The sequence below is a fragment of the Dipodomys ordii genome, unplaced genomic scaffold (assembly GCF_000151885.1).
Source record: "Dipodomys ordii isolate 6190 unplaced genomic scaffold, Dord_2.0 Scaffold47, whole genome shotgun sequence".
Lineage (NCBI taxonomy): Eukaryota > Metazoa > Chordata > Mammalia > Rodentia > Heteromyidae > Dipodomys > Dipodomys ordii.
In genome coordinates, this window is record NW_012267263.1 from 10,272,296 (window position 1) to 10,295,473 (window position 23,178).

The following is a 23,178-nucleotide window of genomic DNA, read 5'->3' on the forward strand; positions in this document are numbered from 1 at the left end:
CGCACCGACGTTGTAAAGCTCGTTTTGGACATGACAACTTGTACTTCTCATTGTTGCATCAGATCCACCTGTATCCTTAAACAACTGGTTTCTACTTTGTTTAAATTTATGTTTTCTTGCCTTTATAGATCCATTACAGGAACACCTTTGCCCCTACCCCTGTTAACATTCAGAATTTGTATCACATACAAGTTTACACCCCTTCAAGGTTTTGGGGATTTGTTTCTTTTGTTGTTGTTTTGATTATACTTGGACTGTTCTAGATAACTAGTATCTTTTTCTTTTTTCCATATTGGAAGTGCCTCAGTTTCTGTCAACTCACTATATAAGATTTTGCTATATAACAATATAAGTTTACCAGAGAAACCAAAGAATTTGTGATATAGAATATTTATTTCTGAGCTGACTCTAGTAGCACACACCTATAAATCCCATAATTTAGGCTGAGACAGGAGGATACCTGGTTACATCGTAAGATGTCTCCAAAAACAAAAGAAAAAAAGAGAGGAAGATTTCATTTGTGGAAGTTGCCCTTTGTTAACACAAATTTATATTGATTCAACAGTGTGGTTAAATAGGCTCTATTTAGCCAGGTGCTGGTGACTCATATATGGAATCTTAGCTACTAATCTTAAGGATTGTGATTCAAAGTCAGTCTGGGTAGAAAAATCCAAGAGACTCCATCTCCAAAAATAAACAGCAGAAAGCCAAGCTGGAGGTATAGCTCAAGTGGTAGAACACCAGCCAAGCAAGCAAAACTGAGGGAGAATAGGGTGTGAGGCCCTGATATCAAATACTGGTATGGACAAAAATAATGCACTGTTTTATGACAGCATTTTTAGACAGCTTTTAAAAACATGCAAAGTAAAATATTCTGATTCATCTTATCGCTAGTCCTAGTATATAATAGGTATTCTGTAAATGTTTAACAAAAGGGTTGGTTTTCTATTATTTGAAAATAGTTTTGTATCAAAGTTTTGATAAGATTTAGGAATACCATGCCAAATGTCATCACCCAGTTTGGCATATAAAGAATATATGGTCAACAGTTTCTGCTTTTTAAATTCTGCCCCTAAATATGACTTTGAAGGAAAGCATCTCATCTCTTGTAGCCTATTTCTGTATCTATGAAAGAGATTGTGTGATTAAATGGTCTTGAAGGTAGGTGCCTTTGAACCCAAAGGTGTGTCATCTGTAATCATTGTATTTTATTTTATTTATTAATGTAAGAACTTGCTGGGCGTTTGTTGCTCACACCTGTAATTCTAACTGCTCAGTAGGCTGAGATCAGGATTGCAGTTCAAAGTCAGCCCAGGCAGGAAAGTTCATGAGACTCTTATCTCCAATTAACCACCAGAAAGCCAGAAGTGGTGCTGTGGCTCAAAAGTGGTAGAGTACTAGCCTTGAGTGAGAAGCTCAGGAACAGCTCTCAGGCCCTGAGTTCAAACTCCCGCAAGTGGAAAAAAAATGGCACACTAGTTATTTAGAACTGTTACTACTTAACTCTCAAGTATAAGTAGCAATAAGGTTAATACTCTTCCTTATACTTTGAAGCAGATATCAGAATGTTCCTATTAAAGGGGAAATAATGTTCCTAAATGTTCCTATTTAGGGGGTGGGGAGTATATAATTGATAAAAAGCTAATTTTTGAAATTGCTAAATCTAGAGTAGTGGGCTGGGTTGTAGCACAGTGGCAAAGTGCTTGCCTAACAAGTGCAATGTCCTAGGTTTTGATCCCCAGTACCAAGAAAGAAAAGAAAAAAACCTAGATTAGTCTATATTTAAGAATAGAGTTTTGCACCAGTAGAAACAAAGTAGTGGAAAACAAAAATGACTATCTTCAAAAGCAATATAAATATTTAGTGCATATGAATAATTACAGCCACACTAGAAATCAAATCAGTGCAACTTAAAAAGGAGACATACTCTTCACTTTTGAGTTGGTAGTAAGTTTAAAATAACACCCATTTTGGTAGAAGTATTCAAGAGGAATTAGGAGTATTAATTGGGATAGCCATTCCAGACGACCGTTTTAAAGTGTCTCAAAATTTGTGAAAAGTGCATTCTTTTTGACCTGCAGTTCTACATCTAGAGAAATGTAAGGAAATTTATCATGAAGTTGCACAAAATTTTATTAAGAAATCTTGTAAGTTGTCTTCCTAGAAGACAGATACAGTCATCTCTAGATGTAAGATTATGTATGGATTCTGTTAATTTTCTTCTGTATTTTTGTGTTTTCCATATTTTTACATGCAAACAAACTTTTCAGTCACAATATATATATTTTTTGTTGGTCATGGGGCCTGAACTCTAAACCTGGATACTGTTCCTCAGCTCTTCAGGTTAAAGCTAGCACTTTACTACTTGAGCCACAGCGCCACTTCTGGCTTTTTCTGCTTATGTGGTGCTGAGGAATGGAACCCAGGGCCTCATGCATGCAAGGTAAGCACTCTACCTCTGAGCCACCTTCCCAGCCCAGTATATACATTTTTAAATTCAGGCTTATCTTTAATAGTGTATAGAAGTATTGTCATTCTTAGTCCTCCCATTCAACAGCTCCTTTCTTTTATTTCTGAACAGGTCTCCAGGAAAAGTTGGTCTTCCATCGTTCAAAGTAAGTTGTGCTTTTAGAAATTCTATACACTTTTTATTTACTTTCTTGTTTATGTAACGTGTCATTTACTTGCTTTTGTTTTTTTTCTTATTTTTTAACAGTATTGTAATTATACCCTATACTATTCCAGATGTACCTATCTGAATATTATTATGCTATAAGAAAGGATCTATAAATATTTTTTAGATTTCTACTAATTTTTGTTTGATGTAGAACTTTTAGAGTAAGAGAACAATATAATTTATGTAGACAGGCAAAAATACTAAATAACCAAAACATTATTTGTATCTTTTTTATGGGCACATGTATTAACACAGTAACTATAAATAAAATTCACCCTTACCTTGAATCCAAACAGAGGAATTTGGGCTGGGAAGGTGGCTCAGTGGTGGAGCGCTTGCCCTGCACTCATGAGGCCCTGGGTTCGATTCCTCAGCACCACATAAGCAGAAAACAAAAAAAGCCGGAAGTGGTGCTATGGCTCAAGTGGTAGAGCGCTAGCCTTGAGCTGCAGAGCTGAGGGACAGCGCCCAGGCCCAGAGTTCAGGCCCCACTTCCGGACCAAAACAAAAAAACAAAAAAAAAAAAAACAGAGGAATTTGTTCTTGACAATACCATTGGAAATCTTTTGGTTTTGTTCTGAGGATCAAACCCAGGGCCTGGCATATATGCAAGGTACATACTCTAATGCTAAGCTATACCCCAAACCTGAGAGTAAGCCATTTAAATACAAGAACATCATATACTACATACACATGCTTATATACCTTACATTATATATTACATATGTATATATATATATGTAAGTATATAGAGAGGGAGGGAGGGAGAGAGATGTTCTTGAATATGGTCTAATTTTTTCAGTTCTAGTATACCCACCCACTATTCTTTTTTGTTGTTGTTGGTCATGGGGCTTGAACTCAGGGCCTAGACACTGACCCTTAGCTTTTTTTATAAGTCTTTTATTATGAAAATACTGTACAGAGGGGTTACCGTTACATGAGCAAGGTAATGAGTACATTTCTTATCAAGCATTGTTGCCTCCTCCTCTGTTTTCCCCTACCATTCCTTCCCTCCCACTTCCACAACTTCACTCCCCCTCCCTCCCCAACCCTTAGCTTTTGCACTCAAGGCTAGTACTCTTATCACTTGAGCCACAGCTCTGCTTCTACCTTTTTGATGATTAATTGAAGATAAGAATCTCAGGGACTTTGTTGCCTGTGCTGGCTTTGAATTTGATCCTCAGATCTCAGCCTCTGGGTAACTAGGATTATAGGTGTGAACTACTAGTGTCCAGCTGCTTACTATTTTATACACATTGGATGCCAATCTGATACAGTGTATTGTATTTATAAGGAATATTCTACAGCAGTAGGAATGAATAAATTAGCTATTCACAATAACATGAATGAGTTTCAACACCAGGGTGTTGAAAGGAGGTAACCAAAGAAAAATGTTTACGCTATGGTTGCATTTATATGAAGTTAAAAAAGCATGCCAAATTTAACAATGTATTGTTTAGAAATTGTTTAGTTGTAGACCATTAAAAAGAAGAGAAACGGTTGGGAAGAGCAAGAGCAAGTAGCTCAGTGGTAGAGTGCTTGCCTCACATGCGTGAGGCCCTGGGTTTGATTCCTCAGCACCACATAAACAGAAAAAGCCGGAAGTGGCGCTGTGGCTCAAGTGGTAGAGCACTAGCCCTGACTAAAATAAATAAATGAGTAAAACAAGAGCAAAAAAATGCTAAACACAAGATATGGGCTGTCAGTGCTCTCTCAGGAGAGGAGTTTGTAATAAAAATGGAGAACCATACAAGAGACTTGAAACCTATGGTAATGTTCTTTTCTAAAACTAGATGCTTAAAAGACAACACAAGCCAGGTGCCAGTGGCTCACGCCTGTAATCCTAGCTACTCAGGAGGCTGAGATCTGAGGATCTTGATTCAAAGACAGCCAGGGCAAGGAAAGTCCATCAGTCTCTTATTTCTAATTAATCACCAGAAAACTGGAAGTGGCACTGTGGCTCAAGTGGTAGAGTGCTCACTTTGAGCTTAAGAGCTCAGGGAGAGTACCCAGACCCAGAATTCAGGCCTCACAACTGACCAAAAAAAAAAAGACAACACAATTTTTGTTCCCTATACTGTATAAAATCATATTTCCTCATAATTTAATGAAAATAGTTTTAAAAAGTAATACATGTACATATAACATTTTCTCAGAGAAAAAGGTATATGGTTCAGAATGTAGCCTTTTTTCCCATTCCATTTCTACCTCCTAGTCTCCATAACTGGAGACAATTGCTTTTTATGTTTGTAGATTTTAAAAGCCACTTAGCTCTAAGATATTTTTAGGTAACAAGTAGCTGTGGGGAATTTACTTCAGTAATTATAGGTTGATCTTTAACTTGAATAAAATTAGCTAGCAAATTTATATATATAGTAAATAAATATAGAGTTGAATAGTGTTCCTTTTTTACTTTTTTATATGTTATTATAATAAGCTGCAAAGATAGTCTCTTTAACATACTGAATTTATTTCCTTTTTTTCCCTTGCTAGCCCTGGGGCTTGAACCCAGGACCTGGGCACTATCCCTGAGCCTTTTTGTGCTCAAAGGCTAGCACTCTACCACTTAAGCCACAGAGCTGCTTCCTTGCAAAGATAGTATAAAGAGAGCTTCTGTATTCTTTACCCACTCTTCCCAATGGTTATATCTTAATTATAATACAGTATTAAAACTAGTGATTTGACAATGTGAGTGTTATCATCACCACAACCAAGATTCAGAACTATCATCACAAAGATCTCCATCTTGTGCTTCCCTTTTAGAGTCATACCAAACAACCCCCCACATCATCAACAAATTTAGTTTTCATTTCTAATTATTTTTTTTCATTTTGAGAATGTATTATAAATGAAGTCATACAGTATGTGACCTTTTGAGATTAGATGATAGGATTGAGATTCATCAGATTTGAAGTATTCAAGTTTGTAGAACACAGTATCCACACAAGAAGGTTGGAGGAAAGCAGACAAGAGAAAATCTTCAGATGGGAGATAGAACTTGTGCTGGTGTTTGAAAGTTTAGAATTTGCCTGGGTAGAGCACAGAGGACAGTTGGGTAAACATTGCATGTTAGCAAACAGTATGAACCTAGTATTATAGGCTCACACCTATAATCCTAGCTACTTAGGAGGCTGAGATCTAAGGATTGAAGTTTGAATGCAGTCTGGGCAGAAAGGTCCTTGAGACTTTTATATCCAGTTAACCACTCAAAAGACAGAAGTGGTGCTGTGGCTCATGTGGTAGAGCCCTAGCCTTGAGTACAAAGAGACTCAGGGACAGAGCCCAACCCTCAGCTCAAGCTCCACAACTGAGAAAAAAAAGGAAACAGTATGTGTGAAAGTGGAGGATTATTTGGGAGCACTGTGTGACAGGTATAAAAATTTCAGTGGTAGAATGCTAGAAGAATAGATCAGAGCTAGATTGATGAGCCTTGGATATCGGGTTAAGAAACGTGGCCTCCTAAGGTTTTGAAAAAAAAAAAATTAGTTACTTTGTTGTATGTCTTACATAATTGTGCTAGCCAAGGTTTTCTGTTTGTGTGTTGATTTTTGTTTCTCATTTATTTTTGTTTTGTGGGGTTTTTTTTCAGTTTTGGTTGTGGGGCTTGAACTCAGGGCCTCGCCACTGTCCCTTAGCTCTTCAGCTCAAGACTAGCACTCTACCACTTGAGCCACAGCACCACTTCTGGCTTTTTCTGTTTATATAGTGCTGAGGAATTGAACCCAGGGCCTAATGCATGTGAGGCAAGCACTCTACCACTGAGTCACCTTCCCAGCCCATGTTTTGTGTTTTTAAATTTATTATCATAAAGGTGATGTACAGAGGGGTTACAGTTGCATAAGTCAGGTAATGAGTACATTTCTTTTTGAACTATGTCACCCCTTCCCTCAGTCCATCCCAGTTTTTTCCTCCTGTCCCCACCTACAAGTTGTATAGTTCATTTTCAACAGTGTCTAGTGAGTATTGTTGTTGTTTTGAGATAAGGTCTTGCTAAATAGCCTAGAATAGACCAACATATATACATCTATACATACATCTATACATACATACATACATAAAACAAATCAGGAATTAAAGAATGTTTAAATTTCAGTTATATGTGTTAACTAAAGAAAAGCCAGAGCTGGGGATCCGTGGCTCATGCCTGTAATCCTAGCTACTCAGGAGGCTGAGATCTGAGGATCACTGTTCAAAGCCAGCCTGGGCAGGAAACTCTGTGAGACTCTTACCTCCAATAAGCCACTCAGAAAAACCGGAATTGGCACTGTGACTCAAGTGGTAGAGCACTCGCCTTGAACTGAAGAGGTGAGGGGCAGCGCCCAGGCCCAGAGTTCAAGCCCCATCACCGACCAAAAAAAAGAAAAGCCAGAGCATGATTTTTCAACATTCATTGCACAGATTATTTCTTGTTGCTAGCGCTATTTCAGATACTAGATAGATAAGTGGCAGCCACTAAAGTGCTGGGAATTCAGGCATGAACTGCCATACCCAATTGGTCACTGTTTTGGGTTTTTTTTCTCCTCCTTGGGAAATTGAAGTTAGCAATGTGGAAGAAAGGGACTTATACATAGAGAAAGCAGTTTAGAGGCAATTGAAATGTTAAACTGTGAAACTCAGTAATGAGAATAGTATTGAAAGGAATGGATGAATACATCAGCTGTTAATATTTCCCTTTTTTAAAATCCTAAACAAAGCAGTAGTGGCAGTCACATTTTTAAATGTTTTAGATGCCATGTTGGTCATTGTTTTCTCCTCATTTACCATTAAAATTAGAACCCAGGGAATGCATGCAAGGCAAGCACTCTACCACTGAGCCAGCTTCCCAGCCCCATCTCTGAGCTTTTTCACTCAAAGCTAGCACTGTACCACTTTGAGCCACAGTGCCACTTCTCATTTTCTAGTGGTTAATTGGAGACAGGAGTCTCATGGGTTTTCTTGCCAAGGCTGACTTTGAATTACTATCCTCAAATCTTAGCATCCTGGGTATCAGGATTACAGGGGTAAGCCACCATTACCTGGCTTTTACAGTTGTTTTTTTTTTTTGGTCGGTCGTGGGGCTTGAACTCTGGGCCTGGGCGCTGTCCCTCAGCTCTTCAGCTCAAGGCGAGCGCTCTACCACTTGAGCTACAGCGCCACTTCCGGTTTTCTGGTGGTTTATTGGAGATAGGAGTCTCACGGTCTCTCCTGCCCGGGGCTGGCTTTGAACCGCGATCCTCAGATCTCAGCCTCCTGCGTAGCTAGGATTACAGGCGTGAGCCACCAGCGCCCGGCTTTTACAGTTTTTTAGTGTTAAAAAAAGTTGGGCAAGGGCTGGGAAGGTGGCTCAGTGGTAGAGTGCGTGCCTTGCATGCATGAGGCCCTAGGTTCGATTCCTCAGCACCACATAAGGAGAAAGAGCCAGAAGTGGCTCTGTGGCTCAAGTGGTAGAGTGCTTGCCTTGAGCTGAAGAGCTGAGGGATAGTGCCCAGGCCCAGAGTTCTGGCCCCATGATCAATCAAAAAAAAAAGTGGGAAAGTTTTTATATTTAAAGGTAAATATTCTGTTGCAGGAGAAAAATATGAAATTGCTAAATGTCAGCCTTCTTATGTAATCACAATTTCCCAATTGGTATAAAATCTCTGGGTATCTATCAATATAAAGACATGTAAGCCCTTTATGAGACTTCATTAATGCCGTATTTTCTCATTTGTCCTTTTTATTTTCAGGAAAGTTTTAAAGATAAGATGTCATCATTTGATCTGTTTCTTTTCCTTAACAGGAAACCGAGAGCATTGAATATGAAGTTGAAAATGGGTCCCCTATACAAGAATTGAAACAAGATGTATCTAAAAAGGTTGTAAAGATAAAAATATCAGTATATTAGTGGGTAACTCCTTTGTGTAGCCTATTTAAAACAACATTTTCTATGTTCTTTTATGGCATAGCGCCCTGTACATGGTGAATTTCAATAAATATTTCTAGAATATGTCGTCTTTATAATAGAAGGCACATCAGGCTTTTAGGAGTCATTTTTATTTTCTAATTGGTTATCTATCCTTGAAACAGCACTTTATAGTATGTTTTATCTTATGCTTTATACTTTTATTTTATTAGAATTAACTATACTCTTGAGATTGCTATCAGGAGTTACAGGTATTCAAAATCTCATTGCAACAAATCTTGATGTCTTTTAAGAGTCCCAGGTTCCAAAAAGTTCTCACACTGATAGTGCTTTTGTTGTTGATGTTTTTGATTGTGGGGCCTGAACTCTGAGCCTGTATCCTGTCCCTCAGTCCTTCAGCTCAAGGCTAGTGCTCTACCACTTGAGCCACAGCACCACTTCTGTCTTTTTCTGCTTATGTGGTGCTGAGAAATTGAATCCAGTGCTTCATGCGTGCGAGTGCACTCTACCACTGAGCCACTTTTCCCAGCCCCCTGATAGTGCTTTTAACACAATTTAAAGAATCAATTCTTTGCTGAAAAAGTAGCTCAGCTGTAGAAGCATCTGCCTAGCAAGCATGAGGCCATCAGTTGAAACCTCAGTACCACCAAAGGGGAAAAAATAATCAATTCTATAAAGCTTCAGAGGTGAATTTGCTAGAACTTGAAAGGCTGAGGGTATGACAGTGGTAGCACTATAAAATAGAATAAATGAGTGCATGTATAAATGAATGACAGTTATTAGATTATTTGTTAAAGACTAGCTCATTGAGGGCTGGGAACGTGGCTCAGTGGTAGAGCGCTTGCCTCGCATGCATGAGGCCCTGGGTTCGATTCCTCAGCACCACATAAGCAAGAAGAAAAAACCCAGAAGTGGTGCTGTGGCTCAAGTGGTAGAGCGCTAGCCTTAGACTAACTCATTGATAGAGTTGTTACTTTGAATGAGTAAGACCCCTAGCTTCAATCCCTAACACCTAAAAAACAAACAAAAAAAAGAGTTACAACAGGCCAAAAACTTGGGCGTTGCTCTGCAAAAACTACTTATCTGGTGCAGATACAGTAAATATGCAGAGATAACTCACATATTTCCTGTATTTCTATTAGCATTCATATAATAAGAGAAGTTCAAAAATAAGAGAAGTTGTTCTTAGAAGGACATGATTTCTAGTCTTACTTTGACCCCTCTATTGCACAGACAATTCTGTTATGCACAGTGATTATTATTGCAAACCTTTATACTCACCTTCAGCCTGCTATGCCCACTCACATCTCTCTCACTTTCAGCAGATACGCTTTTCTCCTGTAAAATGTAGACATGAAAGGCTAAGAAGCCTCAATCTATTCTTCTAACATTTCTCTTTTCCATTATCTGCAAGCTTTTTTTTTATCCCTTACCTCCTTATTACATAATCCATGTTGATAATCCAGTATTCTTCTTTCCCATACAAAGTAGCATGGTTATACTTAACTGATGCAGAAAATTGGGGTAAAATTCTCCTTTTTGGTAGGGTTGAGCCATGCTTCTAAGCCCATTTTTACACTGTTTTGTGTGTGTGTGTGTTTTTTAAGTAAGCAATTGCCTTATAGCCTGGTCAGCCTGAGCTGATCCTTCTACTTGTGCGAGGATGACAAGCCTTGCTACTGTGCCTAGCCATTGAATGAGATGGAGTCTCAAGAACTTGAACCTGCTCTTGAACTGTGATACCCTGATCTCTGCTTCCCAAGTAGCTAGCTAGCAGCTGGTATTATAGTTTTGAGGCCCATGCCCAGCTAAAATTCTTTATATCTTTACCTCCAGTATGTACTTTTGTAAAAGGGAAATAATTCAGCTACTGAATAAAGCCTGTGTGTTGAGTATCATTCATATATATATATATATATATATGTAATATATGTATATACACATACATACACACACACACATATTAGTACACAACAGGCCTTTTTCCTTTTTTCTCCAAAATTTTGTTGTTGTTGTTTGCAAGGCTTGGACTCGGAGCGTGGGCACTGTCCCTGACCTCTTTTGCTTAAGGCTAGTGCCCTACCACTTTGAGCAACAACACCACTTCTGGTTTTTGAGTAGTTAATTGGAGATAAAAGAGTCCCACAGGGACTTTCCTGCCTCAGCTGACTTTGAACTGCAATCCTCAGATCTCACCATCCTAAGTAGCTAGGATTACATGCGTGAGCCACCAGCACCCAGCTCTTCAAAATTTTTGTTATCTTTCTTCCTAGTTGCTCTTTCCCTTCAGCTTATAAAAACACAGGCTTACTTTTTTTTGTCAGTCCTGGGGCTTGAACTCAGGGCCTAGACACTGTCCCTGAGCTTCTTTTTTTATTTTTTGTTTATTAATAAGTTTTTTTATTGTGAAAATACCATATAGAGGGGTTACAATTACATGGTCAAGGTAATGAGTATATTTCTTATGAAGCATTGTTGCCTCCTCCTTTGTTTTCCCTGAGCTTCTTTTGCTCAAACTTAGTACTCTACCATTTGAGCCACAGCACTTCTTCTGGCTTTTTCTGTTTATGTGGTACTGAGGAACTGAACCCAGGGTTTCATGCTTGCTAGGCAAGCACTCTACCCCTAAGCTACATTCCCAGCCTACAGGCTTACTTTTTTGGAGCCTATTCCATTCCATTTACAGCCAAGTTTTTTTTAACCGTTTTTTTTTTCTGGTGCTAAGGATCAAATGCTAGGCAGATACCAAACTTATAAAAATTACTATTATTATCTTATATATAGTATAACTATTCATATATATATTTCATTGTTATACCTCCAGACATTAACAATGTATTCCAATCAGTCTCACCCCCTCATTAGATGATATCAGATGTCTCCATGTATTCACTTTTTTGGGGGGGGGCCCGGTCGTGGGGCCTGAACTCTGGGCCTAGGCACTGTCCCTCAGCTCTTCAGCTCAAGGCTAGTGCTCTACCACTTGAGCCACAGCGCCACTTCCAGCTTTTTTCTTTTTGCTTATGTGGTGCTGAGGAATCGAACCCAGGGCCTCAGGCATGCAAGGCAAGCGCTCTACCACTGAGCCACCTTCCCAGCCCTGTGTTCACTTCTTATTCATTCTTAAACTCTTGTTGTCACTAAGATCCTCAGTGCTCAGTAGGCACTGGCAAAAAAAAATAATAATTTCAAGAGTTAGAAATTGGAAGATAGAAGAAACACCATTGTATGTAATACGCTCAAAAATATATATGAATGCTATTGATAAGTAGTAATATTCAGATCTAATCAGCATGAAATTTTGCTAAGACAGATCAGGTGCATCAGCGACAGATTTCATTAACTACTTCATTAAGTTAATGAAGCTAAGGAATTGAGAAAGTAGAAGTTATCCATGGCTGGGTGTAGGGGAAGGATGAGTACGTTGGGAGATTTCTATGTGTTTACTAATGACAGATCGGATAAAGAATATATATTTTCTTCTAAATATCAGTAGAAAATACAGATTGCCTGTGTATATTAGATATCAGGCAAGGTAGACTTAGGCTATCAGTTAGAATATGGAAGTATTTGATGTAGTCTGCATCTTCTGGCTTTTTCTAACAAGCGTGAATTCATACATTAAACAAGGTAAATTCTTATCCTGATGAATTTAATTTCTCATGGTTTTGTTAACAAAGCAAATAGGTGGTTATTGCTTTAATTTGCCATTGCTTTAATTTGCTTATGTCTTTGTATTAATGAGCATTTAGGCTTGTACTCAATTTTACAAGGTTGATGGAACTTTTGAAACTATGTACTAACACCTATTAGCTATTGTAGTGTCTGGCAGTGTAAATTCTGGAATCTAGACTGTCTAATTTTTATGCCAGCTTCATCACTTACTAGTTGTGTGACCTTGGACAAATCACTTGGCCACTCCGTGCTTTTGTTTCCTCTTTTGTAAAATGATGACAGTAATGATGTAATCTTATAAGGTAGTTGCAAAGATTTAAATATATGATGTATTAGCCAGATACAGTGGTTGATGCCTGCCATTAAGAGGCAGAGATTGAGAGGATCACAGCTTGTAGCCAGTTGAGCAAAAAGTTAGTGAAATTCCATCTCAACAAATAAAGCTGGATGTGGTAGTGCACAGCTGTCATCCCAGATAGGATCACAGTGTGAGGCCAGTATCAGAAAGAAATGTAGGAACTTACCTGAAAAATAACTAGAGCAAAAAAGGTCTGAGAGCATAGATCAAGTGGCAGATATCTTCCTTTTTAGAACTGCAAATACATGCATACATGAAATGTTAAGAACACTGCCTGGCACATAGAAAGTACTCTGTCATTAGCTATTGTTATATGTTATAGATACTTCATTTCTTAAAAACCTTTTTAACCTTTCATTAGATAATTGAAAGTATTATTGAAGAGAGTCAGAAAGTACTACAGCTTGAAGGTGACTCTTTGGATTCCAAAGAAAAAGGACTCTCTGATCAAGCTACTGCCAGTCCTGCTGGACCTGAGACCGATCTTATTAATATACCTGGACTATTAGCCATAGAACAAGTACTACAGGAAGATTCCAAAAAGGCAGAGAGGCAGAATGTATGTGAAGAAACTGAATTGGAATACAAAAAATGTTCTGCTGTTGACACCTGTGAGAAGACAGGAGATGAAACCACTACTTTAACTGAACTAAGTTCCACTGAGCAGCTTAATGTGCCTGAAATGGAAACAGAAACATTGAACAAGGAAGCAGTGGAAGTCAAAGAAAGTGATGTTCTAGATCCTGCCTCCTCGGACTCTTTGTCTACTAAAGATGTTGCTGCTGTGGAAGAAGTAGCTCCTGCCAAGCCCCCAAGACACCTGACTCCAGAACCTGATATTGTAGCTAGCACCAAGAAGCCAGTTCCAGCACGCCCACCCCCTCCAACTAATTTCCCACCTCCTAGACCCCCACCTCCATCTCGACCTGCTCCACCACCAAGAAAAAAGAAAAGTGAACTGGAATTTGAGGCTCTGAAAACACCTGATCTGGATGGCAAGTATTAATTTTGAAATAACTCTGTGAGTAGGAGGGATTTGAAGGTAGAAACCCTTTAACTTTCTGCTTCTGTTTCAGTTGATGCCATGTAAAACTACACTGATAGCCATATTGTATACAGATATTGTAGTAAATAGACAAAAGTAAAACGTTTCCCATTGCTTTTATTGAACAATTAAACAGACTTCAAAACTTTAGATCTGTTACCTTATGAGAAACAGTGTGTCAAGTCGAAAAGAATGTGGGATTTGGAGACTTGAGTGCTGAATTCAAATTCTAATCTAATGTATAAGCTGTATCATCTTGAGGAAGTTAAATAACATGTTTGATCCATGATGTCTGTATATAAAAAAACAAGAATAATAAAACCACATTCCTCACAGGCTTTTTGTAAGAAACAAAAAAAGATTAAAACATTTTAAGGAATATATAAGCACATATATAAATACTAATTGTTGTTATTGTCATTATTATTACTATTACTATCATTATCATTTCAGTACCTAAAGACAATATTACATCTGATTCTCTCCTAACTACCAACCTGGCTTCAGAGAGTACAGTTAGGGATTCCCAGCCTTCTCTTGATTTGGCAAGTGCTACCAGTGGAGATAAAATAGTTACGGCCCAGGTTAGTGAATTACTGTTATATTTCATATAGGATTTATCAAACTTTCTACAACTTGCTGATTTATTTATTGTTGAACCTTCTTTCTTCTCCTGGCCAAATATTTCCTCATCCCCAAACCTGGCCTTCTGAATTCCCTTGTCTAGCTCTGCTGCTAACTAGCTGGATTAACCAAGTAGGCTATTTAGCATCCATGCCTCAGATACCCCACTAATAGAATGAAAATGTACTTTTCTTGAGGCTTTCATACAAGGTTGAAATGAGCTAAATTACACCAACTATGTGACAGGTAGTAATATTCAAGAGGATTGTTGCTGGGCACCAGTGGTTCACACCTGTGATCCTAGCTACTCAGGAGGCTGAGACCCAAGAATCACAGTTCAAAGCCAGTCTAGGGAGGAAAGTCTGTGAGACTAATCTCCAGTTAAACATCAGAAATGCTGCAAGTAGAGCTGTGGCTTAAGTGGTAGAGTGTTAGCCTTGAGCAAAAAGGAATGCTCAGGGGCTGGGAAGGTGGCTCAGTGGTAGAGTGCTTGCCTTGCATACATGAGGCCGTGGGTTTGATTCCTCAGTGCCACATAAGCAGAAAAAGCGGGAAGTGGCTGTGGCTCAAGTGGTAGGGCACTAGCCTTGATCTGAAGAGCTGAGGGACAGCACCCAGGCCCAGAGTTCAGGCCCCACAACCCCCCCCAAAAAAGGAATGCTTAGGAACAGTGCCCAGAACCCTGAGTTCAAGCCCAAGGACCAGCAAAAAATAATTCTTGCTGTGATCGTTTATTTTACTGATATTAGCTACATGCTTCATTTACTTAATCTATATTGGTCAAAATTAAGGGGCTTAAAAAAAAAGTAAGTTCCTTTTCCTAATCATAAAGTGTCTCTTATATTAGGTAATGGGATATGAAAAAGACCAGATACATTTTATCACAGACAGATTTTGGACCTCAGGGTTACTTATGTGGTAGGTGAGGTGGGATAGGGTACCCAACTGGGGAATATGACAGGATATAGGGTCTTGTTGAAGCCTTGATTCAGAGGTCAATAAGCAGCCTATTTTTAAAGGTGAATATGGGGTTTACTTTTTTAACTAAGAATGTTCTTTATATTCTAAAGCATTGTTTTCAAATGTAGACGAATATACAAACTTTTCTTGTGTGCCCTGGTCCTAGGGCTTGAACTCAGGACCTGGGTGCTGACCTTGAGCTTTTATGCTGAAGGCTAGTGCTCTACCACTTGAGTCACAGCTCCACTTTCCAAACCTTCTTAATGTGAACAAAAAAAGCTTAAGATGTTTACTGGGATTTTATAGAAAAAGAGTTTTATAACACCTTCCTTGGAAATAATCATGTATGGCCTGAATTAATTCTAGTACAGAACTGCTTTTCAGCCAAAGTCAAATAGAATACTTATTTTTAAGACTACTAAGGTATTATTTCATGGGCAGCAATAGTTTTGGTATCTAATGGTTTTCAGTATGCTGGGAATAATAAGGGATTGAAATGTAGCATTTCATTTAAATTTTCATTAGGTACCATTATCAGAATTGTAGAATTCTGTAAAATGGTGTTTGGTAATGAATAATTGAAATTGATAGAAATTGATTCAAACTACTTTCTGTTTATGAAATTATAATTTCAGGAAAATGGAAAAGCACCTGATGGACACACAATAGCAGGTGACGTGATGGGTCCTCAGAGACCTAGATCCAACTCTGGGAGAGAGCTTACTGATGAGGTAGAATATAATTTTTTCATATATAACAACATAAACTGTAACAGTCAAAGTGGGAAGATGAGAAACTTCTGTGGAGATTGATGGTGATGATGGTCTCACAACAATGTGAAATTACTTAATGAGGGGCTGGGAAGGTGGCTCAGTGGTAGAGTGCTTGCCTTATAATGCATGAGGCCCTGGGTTCGATTCCTCAGCACCACATAAGCAAAAATGAAATTACTTAATGACCCTGAACTACATACTTAAAAAGTTACTTTCCTTGTGTAATTTACCACAATCAATACTTTCTTTTACCATTTAGTTTTTTAGGTATTTATAGGTTGTAGACTAGTGATTTGATCCATGTATATAATGTATAATGATAAAATTAAGGTGGGTAGTATTTTAATTTTTCAATCTTTTTTTTTTTTGGGTCCGGTCGTGGGGCCTGAACTCTGGGCCTGGGCGCTGTCCCTCAGCACTTCAGCTCAAGGCTAGCGCTCTACCACTTGAGCCACAGCACCACTTCCGGCTTTTTTCTGTTTGCTTATGTGTTGCTGAGGAATCGAACCCAGGGTCTTGAGCATGCAAAGCAAGCGCTCTACCACTGAGCCACCTTCCCAGCCCCTCATTTATTATTTTGGTGTGGGGAACTTTGGACTCATCTAGTTATTTTGAAATACATAATAAATTATTGGTAGGCTAAAAGTCATGTTAATGAACAAGAATTGACTATTGGAATTGTATCAAATTGTTCACAACAATTCTGCAATCTGCAGAATGGGAGAAAAACTTCACAAGCTATTCACTAAAGTATTAATATCTAGGATATAGAAAGAGCTCTCAAATTAAACACTAAGAAGAGCCAGTTTAATAGGAACATTAATTAAAGTTATTGACAGAAGAAATTCAAATGTGAAAAAAAAATCAATGTGCTCATCATCATTAGCCATAGAGGAAAAAAAAAAGAAAAGTGGGCTGGGAAGGTGACTCAGTGGTAGAGTGCTTGCCTTGTACACATGAGGCCCTGAGTTTGATTCCTCAGTACCACATAAGCAGAAAAAAGCCAGAAGTGGCACTGTGGCTCAAGTTGTAGGGCACTAGCCTTGAGCTGAAGAGCTGAGGGACAGCGCCCAGGCCCATAGTTCAAGCGACCGACCAAAAAAAAAAAAAAAGATGTCTTAGTTTGGGAGTTTTCTTGTTATGCTGAATCTTGCATCTCTGACTTAATACACTTTCATACCAGTATATTGTGGGATATATGAATTGAAGGCAAAATCTATATTTTTATAAAAATTGTGTTTTAAATGAACTTGCTGCCAGGTATTAGTAGCTCATACCTAGCCTCTTAGCAGGCTAAGATCTGGAAGCTCACAGTTCAAAGCCAGCTTGGGTAGAAAAGTCCATGGGACTGTCTCCAACACAACTAGCACAAAGCCATGCTGGAGGTCTTGCTGTAGTTGTAGAGTACCAGCCAAGCAAGCAAGTTCACACGTTCTCTAAGTGAACATGAGGCACCCAATTCAAACCTCAGTACTACCAAAAACCCATCATAAAAAGAATAAGTATTGATATATGCTATAACATTGATGAACATTTAAATAGCATGCTAAACTGAAATAATGCACTCACAGAAAGCTATAGGCCATATGATTGGATTTATATGAGATTTCAAGAATAGGCAAATCCATAGAGATGGAAAGTAGATTAGTAATTGCCAGGGACCAGGAGGAAAGGGAAATGAGTTGTGTCTGCTAATGGGTAGGAGATTTTCCTTTTCTTTGTAGTAATGGTTTCGCAACTCTCAATATGCTAAAAGCCATTAAATTATATGCTTTAAGTGCATTATATGGCATAAAATTATATCTCAATAATGATGTTACAAATTATTGGGCATAGTATGTATAGACATTCTACATGTTTTAGGCTTCTGTAGATTCAAAAAGATAATTAAATTGTAGGTCATCTTGATGTTATTTTTCATCATAGGAAATTTTAGCTAGTGTAATGATTAAGAACCTAGACACTGGAGAAGAAATACCTTTAAGTCTTGCTGAAGAGAAACTGCCAACAGGTATTAATCCTCTGACGCTACATATCATGAGAAGGACCAAAGAATATGTAAGGTATGGGCACACTGTTCTTTATCATTTATAGTAGTTCTCAGTGGTGAAAATTTCTGTGTAAAAACTGCTATCGTCCTTAGTTTAGTTACGTTCAGTCTTTTAATCTGAAATGGAAGTAAATCAGGCAATGGGTATATTTTTTTATGTTCTCCCTCACAAGTATGCAGTTACTTGGGGAAAAAATAGGTTAAATCTGAAATCCCATAGTATTTCATTTCTCTTCTTTTAAAATTATTTTATGATACTACAGACAGTATGAAAACATTGAGACTATAGAGTCATGTGGGAGCTGGATTCTGGTGACTCACACCTGTAATCTTAGCTACTCAGGAGGCTGAGAACTGAGGATCACAGTTCAAAGCCAACCCGAGCAGGAAAGTCTGTGAGACTCCTTATCTCCAATTAACCACCAGAAAACCAAAGTGGCACTGTGGCTCAAGTGATATAATGTGCTCACCTTAAACTGAAGAGCTCGGGGACAGCGCCCAAGCCCAGAATTCACCCCCAGGACTGAAAAAAATATTCATGTGGGGTGAACAATCTTCTGAAACCGTATTGTAAAGATCATACATTTTAAGCTGGCCGCTGGTGGCTCACGCATGTAATCCTAGCTACTCAGGAGGCTGAGATACGAAGATCACAGTTCAAAGCCAGCTGGGGCAGGAAAGTCCGTGAGAATCTTATCTCCAATAAACCACTAGAAAACCGGAAGTGGCTCTGTGGCTCAAGCAGTAGAGTGCTTACCTTGAGCTGAAGAGCTCAGGGGTAGCACTCAGGCCCAGAGTTCAAGCTCCACAACTGACAAAAAAAAGTATAAAATTTGTAAGTATCTACACCATTTTTGTAAATTAAGTAAGTGCTTTATAGTGAGATTTTATGGAAATCTAAGAAATAATTTCTTTTTGGTATATATGGTACTGGGGATTGAACCCAGGGCCTCACACATGCTAGGCAAGCACTGTACTATTTGAGCCATGCCTCAGCCCTTTATTTGTTTTGTTTTTTTTTTTTTTTGAGATAAGGTCTTGTTAACTTTGTCCAGGTTTACTTCCAATTGGTGAACCACCTACCTCTGCTTCCTGAATAGCTGAGATTACAAGCATGGACCATCATGTCTAAGTTAAAAGCCCTTTTATTAAATGTAATACTGACAAGCTGGGAGGAACATATCTACAAGTTAAATTATTGTTCTATGCAACACATTTGCACAGAAAAAATGCCTTGTCTTTAGTAAGTTTTTCAGAAGTTACTAAATTGCTTTCACTTAAATTTTGTACATTTGCATCTTGCTTAATGATTCTAATCTTTAGGCTCTGAAGCTTTTAAATCTCAGGATCATCATTAAGATAAAATGATATAAAACTTATTAACAAAGTATTTTATTCTTATTAGTGGATTATGGAGTAAGTGTAGTAGAAGTGTTTTCTTTTAAAATAATTATGCCTCATACATCTCATTGTTGCAGTGGGTCCACCTGTATCTCTATTTAAACGATTTGTTTTTTCCATTCCTCTCCACAAATTATACCAACATCAAATACAATGAAAAGCAGGGATTATACTGTGGGGGAGGGACATACAAAGCAACAAAGAAATCATCTTATAAATATGTTAGAAACAATCACAAGAAAGAAAAAACATTTGAGTACTCATCTTGGGGTTCATTTCACCTAACATCAACTTATCTGACCTTTTCTGCTTGTCTCAGACATATACTAACTTTTGCAAATAAGGGAAATCATGAGATCTATGATTCTTTGGGCCTGGCTTACTTCACTTAATATAATTTTTTCCAAGTCTTTCCATTTCCTAACAAATGGGGCAGTGTCATTCTTTCTGATGGAGGCATAGAATTCCATTGTGTATATATACCACATTTTCTTGATTCATTCATCTACTGAGGGGCTTCTGGGTTGGTTCCTTTACAACTTTGGCCGGGCGTGGAGGAAGTGGGGGTTGGGGGGTTGGGGAGGTGGGAGATGGGAAGGGATGGGAACGGGAAACAAAGGAGGAGGCAACAATGCTTGATAAGAAATGTACTCACTACCTTGCCCATGTAATTGTAACCCCTCTGTATGGTATTTTCACAATAAAAATAAATAAATAAATAACTATGCCTTCTTATAGTAATGATGCAGCCCAGTCAGATGATGAAGAGAAGTTACAGTCTCAAGCAACAGATACTGATGGTGGTCGATTAAAACAGAAAACGTGAGTTGCAGTACATCCTTTTTCTTCTTTTTAATGTACACTTTAACATTTTTCACCAGACCTGGAGGTTGAACTCAGAGCCTCATGTTTGCTAAGCAGGCCTTTTTCTTCTTTTTAAGTATTTCTTAGAAAAATATGAGAACTCCCAAATAGTTTTAAATCTATGTTCTATCCAGTTTATATGACCCCCTACTGCCATTACTCCCAGGCCACAAACAACATGATTATGAATTCCTTGAAATTGTATTGGTCAGTTTTTTGGGTTTTTTTTGGGGGGGGGCGGGTCCGGTCGTGGGGCCTGAACTCTAGGCCTAGGTGCTGTCCCTCAGCTCTTCAGCTCAAGGATAGCACTCTACCACTTGAGCCACAGCACCACTTCTGGCTTTTTTTCTTTTTGCTTATGTGGTGCTGGGGAATCGAACTCAGGGCCTCATGCATGCAAGGCAAGCGCTCTACCACTGAGCCACCTTCCCAGCCCCTGGTCAGTTTTAAGGTGTCTCACAAACATCATTTTTGGGGCTGGGAAGGTGGCTCAGTGGTAGAGTGTTTGCCTTGCATGCATGAGGCCCTGAGTTCAATTCCTCAGAACCACATAAGCAGAAAAAGCTGGAAGTGGCGCTGTGGCTCAAGTGGTAGAGCGCTAGCCTTGAGCTGAAGAGCTGAGGGACAGCACCCAGGCCCAGAGTTCAGGCCCCACAATAGACAAAAAATAAATAAATAAAAGAATGATAGAAGATATGTTTAAAAAAATATCATTTTTGCATTATTTTTCTAATGAGAGGTACCAGAAGTGTTAGTAGAAGGACATGATAGTCCTTCAAGTTATCTTTTCTTTCCCTTCCTTAAGCTTCAATTTTGCAAAGTCTATTTATTTTTCTAAACTAACTATATGAGATTCGGACTATTCCATTTAATAGCAAATTTCTTTTCTCGGTTTCAGTAATGTCTACAGTCAATATAACTTGTTTATTTTATCATATATTATCTCAGTTTTCTGATTTACAATGCAAAACAAGTACATGTTAAGCACTACTCTTTATGACACAAAATGGTCATGATCATGGTATTCTTCTATTTTCCCACTAACATTCAGCACCATAGTAAGTATATGGATTATGCTTCAGTGTACACGGGCCTCTAAATTGGCAGTAATGCCATCTAATGTCCACTTGAGAATGATTTTTTCCATGTATATCAAAAGTAGCATTAAGGATTTTAATAAAAATATGTACCCAAAATGCAAGTATATGAGCACTCAGATATCTAAAGCCTGGCTGTGTACCAGTGACAACTATCAGGAACCTGAGAATTAGTAATGATTCAAAAGAGAGATAAATATCAGGAAAGATGTCATCACATAGTCCATGCTCTAAAGCTCACTTTCCTAAGAGTCTCTTAGGTATACTAAACACCACTGTATGTGATGGGTATATCATTTTTTAAAATATAGTCATCTAGTACCTGAACTCACAAGAAAAAGGAAGCAACAAAAGATAAATTGACATAGAAGATTGTCAGATAATATGCTAGATACAAGACAGATTCAAAAATGTTTTAAAAAAAGGAAAAAGAGCCAGGCGCCGGTGGCTCACGCCTGTAACCCTAGCTACTCAGGAGGCTGAGATCTACGAATTGTAGTTTGAAGCCAGCCCAGGCAGGAAAAAGTCTGTGAGATCTTATCTCCATTTAACCACCCCAAACCGCTAAAAGAGGAGTTCTGGTTCAAGTGGTAGAGCACTAAGCTTGAGCACAAAAGCTCAGGGACAGTGCCCAGGACTGGACTGGACTGGAACCCACACTAGTGGCTCATGCCAGTAATCCTAGCTACTCAGGAGACTGAGATCTCAGGATCACAGTTTGAAGCCAGCCTCAGAACAAATGTTTGTGAGACTCTTATCTCTCCACCAAAGAGCCAGAAGTGGCTCTATGTCTCAAGTGGTAGAACACTAGCCTTGAGCAAAAATGCTCAGGGACAGCACCAAGGACCAGCACAAAAAGAAGTCATGAGGGCTGGGAAATGTAGCTCCATGGTAGGATACTTGGATAGCAAATGCAAGGCCCTGGGCTCTATCTTCAGCATCACAAAAGAAGGCATGAAAGCATACATTTTAGAAATCGTCTCATCCAAAATGATTAAGGTACTTTATGGGCTCTTATGATAGTAGTAAATCTATAGTCATACAGAAAATAAAACTTTAGGGCTGGGAATGTGGCTTAGTGGTAGAGTGCTTGCCTAGCATGCATGAAGCCGTGGGTTCAATTCCTCAGTACCACATAAACAGAAAAGGCTGGAAGTGGCACTGTGATTCAAGTGGTAGAGGCTCAGGGACAGGCCTGGACCCTGAGTTCAAGCCCCAGGACTGGCAATAAAAGAAAAAGAAAAAAGAAAAAATCTTTATGGAGTTGTAGGTAGTTCTTTATATTGTTTTTAGAAATGATTTATTTAGTGATGGTAATGTCACTAAAGTACTTGCCTAGCATGAATGAGGTCTGAAGTTCTATTTTCTCTACTGCAAAAAAGTATATTATCACCTGTGTTTTCTGCTTTTTTTCAAGTAATAACAGAAATATGTAAAACAGACAAAGTTTGCATAATCTCATCCCCTAGGAGTAATCAGTATAATAATTGGTATATTCTCTGTGAATTTTTTGACAGTGCTAGGAAATAAAACCTAGGCCCTTGTATGGGTTAAGCATGTGCTATACCACAGCCCTACATTTTTTTTCCTCACAAAAGTGAGATTTCATTATACCGATAGTGAATAAAATATTCAGAATCTAATATATGATGGACATCTCTTCATTAATCAGTACCAGTGGTAAATAGGTGATAGTCTTTCTATGAACCAGACATAGGAGTTAGGAACTGAGAATACAATAGTTACAAAGACAATAATAGCCCAGATTTGAAG

The 23,178-nt window shown here is 38.5% G+C and overlaps 1 protein-coding gene across 1 annotated transcript in view; it reads left to right on the forward strand.

The window, feature by feature from the left end:
• Nucleotides 1-23,178, forward strand: part of Wdr44 (WD repeat domain 44) — an 88,934-nt gene that overhangs the window by 35,868 nt on the left and 29,888 nt on the right. Inside the window, exons 3-9 of the mRNA XM_013019833.1 lie at nucleotides 2,582-2,615; nucleotides 8,436-8,510; nucleotides 12,953-13,586; nucleotides 14,090-14,220; nucleotides 15,856-15,951; nucleotides 17,920-18,056; nucleotides 20,183-20,266. Coding sequence (XP_012875287.1) covers nucleotides 2,582-2,615; nucleotides 8,436-8,510; nucleotides 12,953-13,586; nucleotides 14,090-14,220; nucleotides 15,856-15,951; nucleotides 17,920-18,056; nucleotides 20,183-20,266 — 1,191 coding nt within the window. The remainder of the gene's footprint in view (nucleotides 1-2,581; nucleotides 2,616-8,435; nucleotides 8,511-12,952; nucleotides 13,587-14,089; nucleotides 14,221-15,855; nucleotides 15,952-17,919; nucleotides 18,057-20,182; nucleotides 20,267-23,178) is intronic.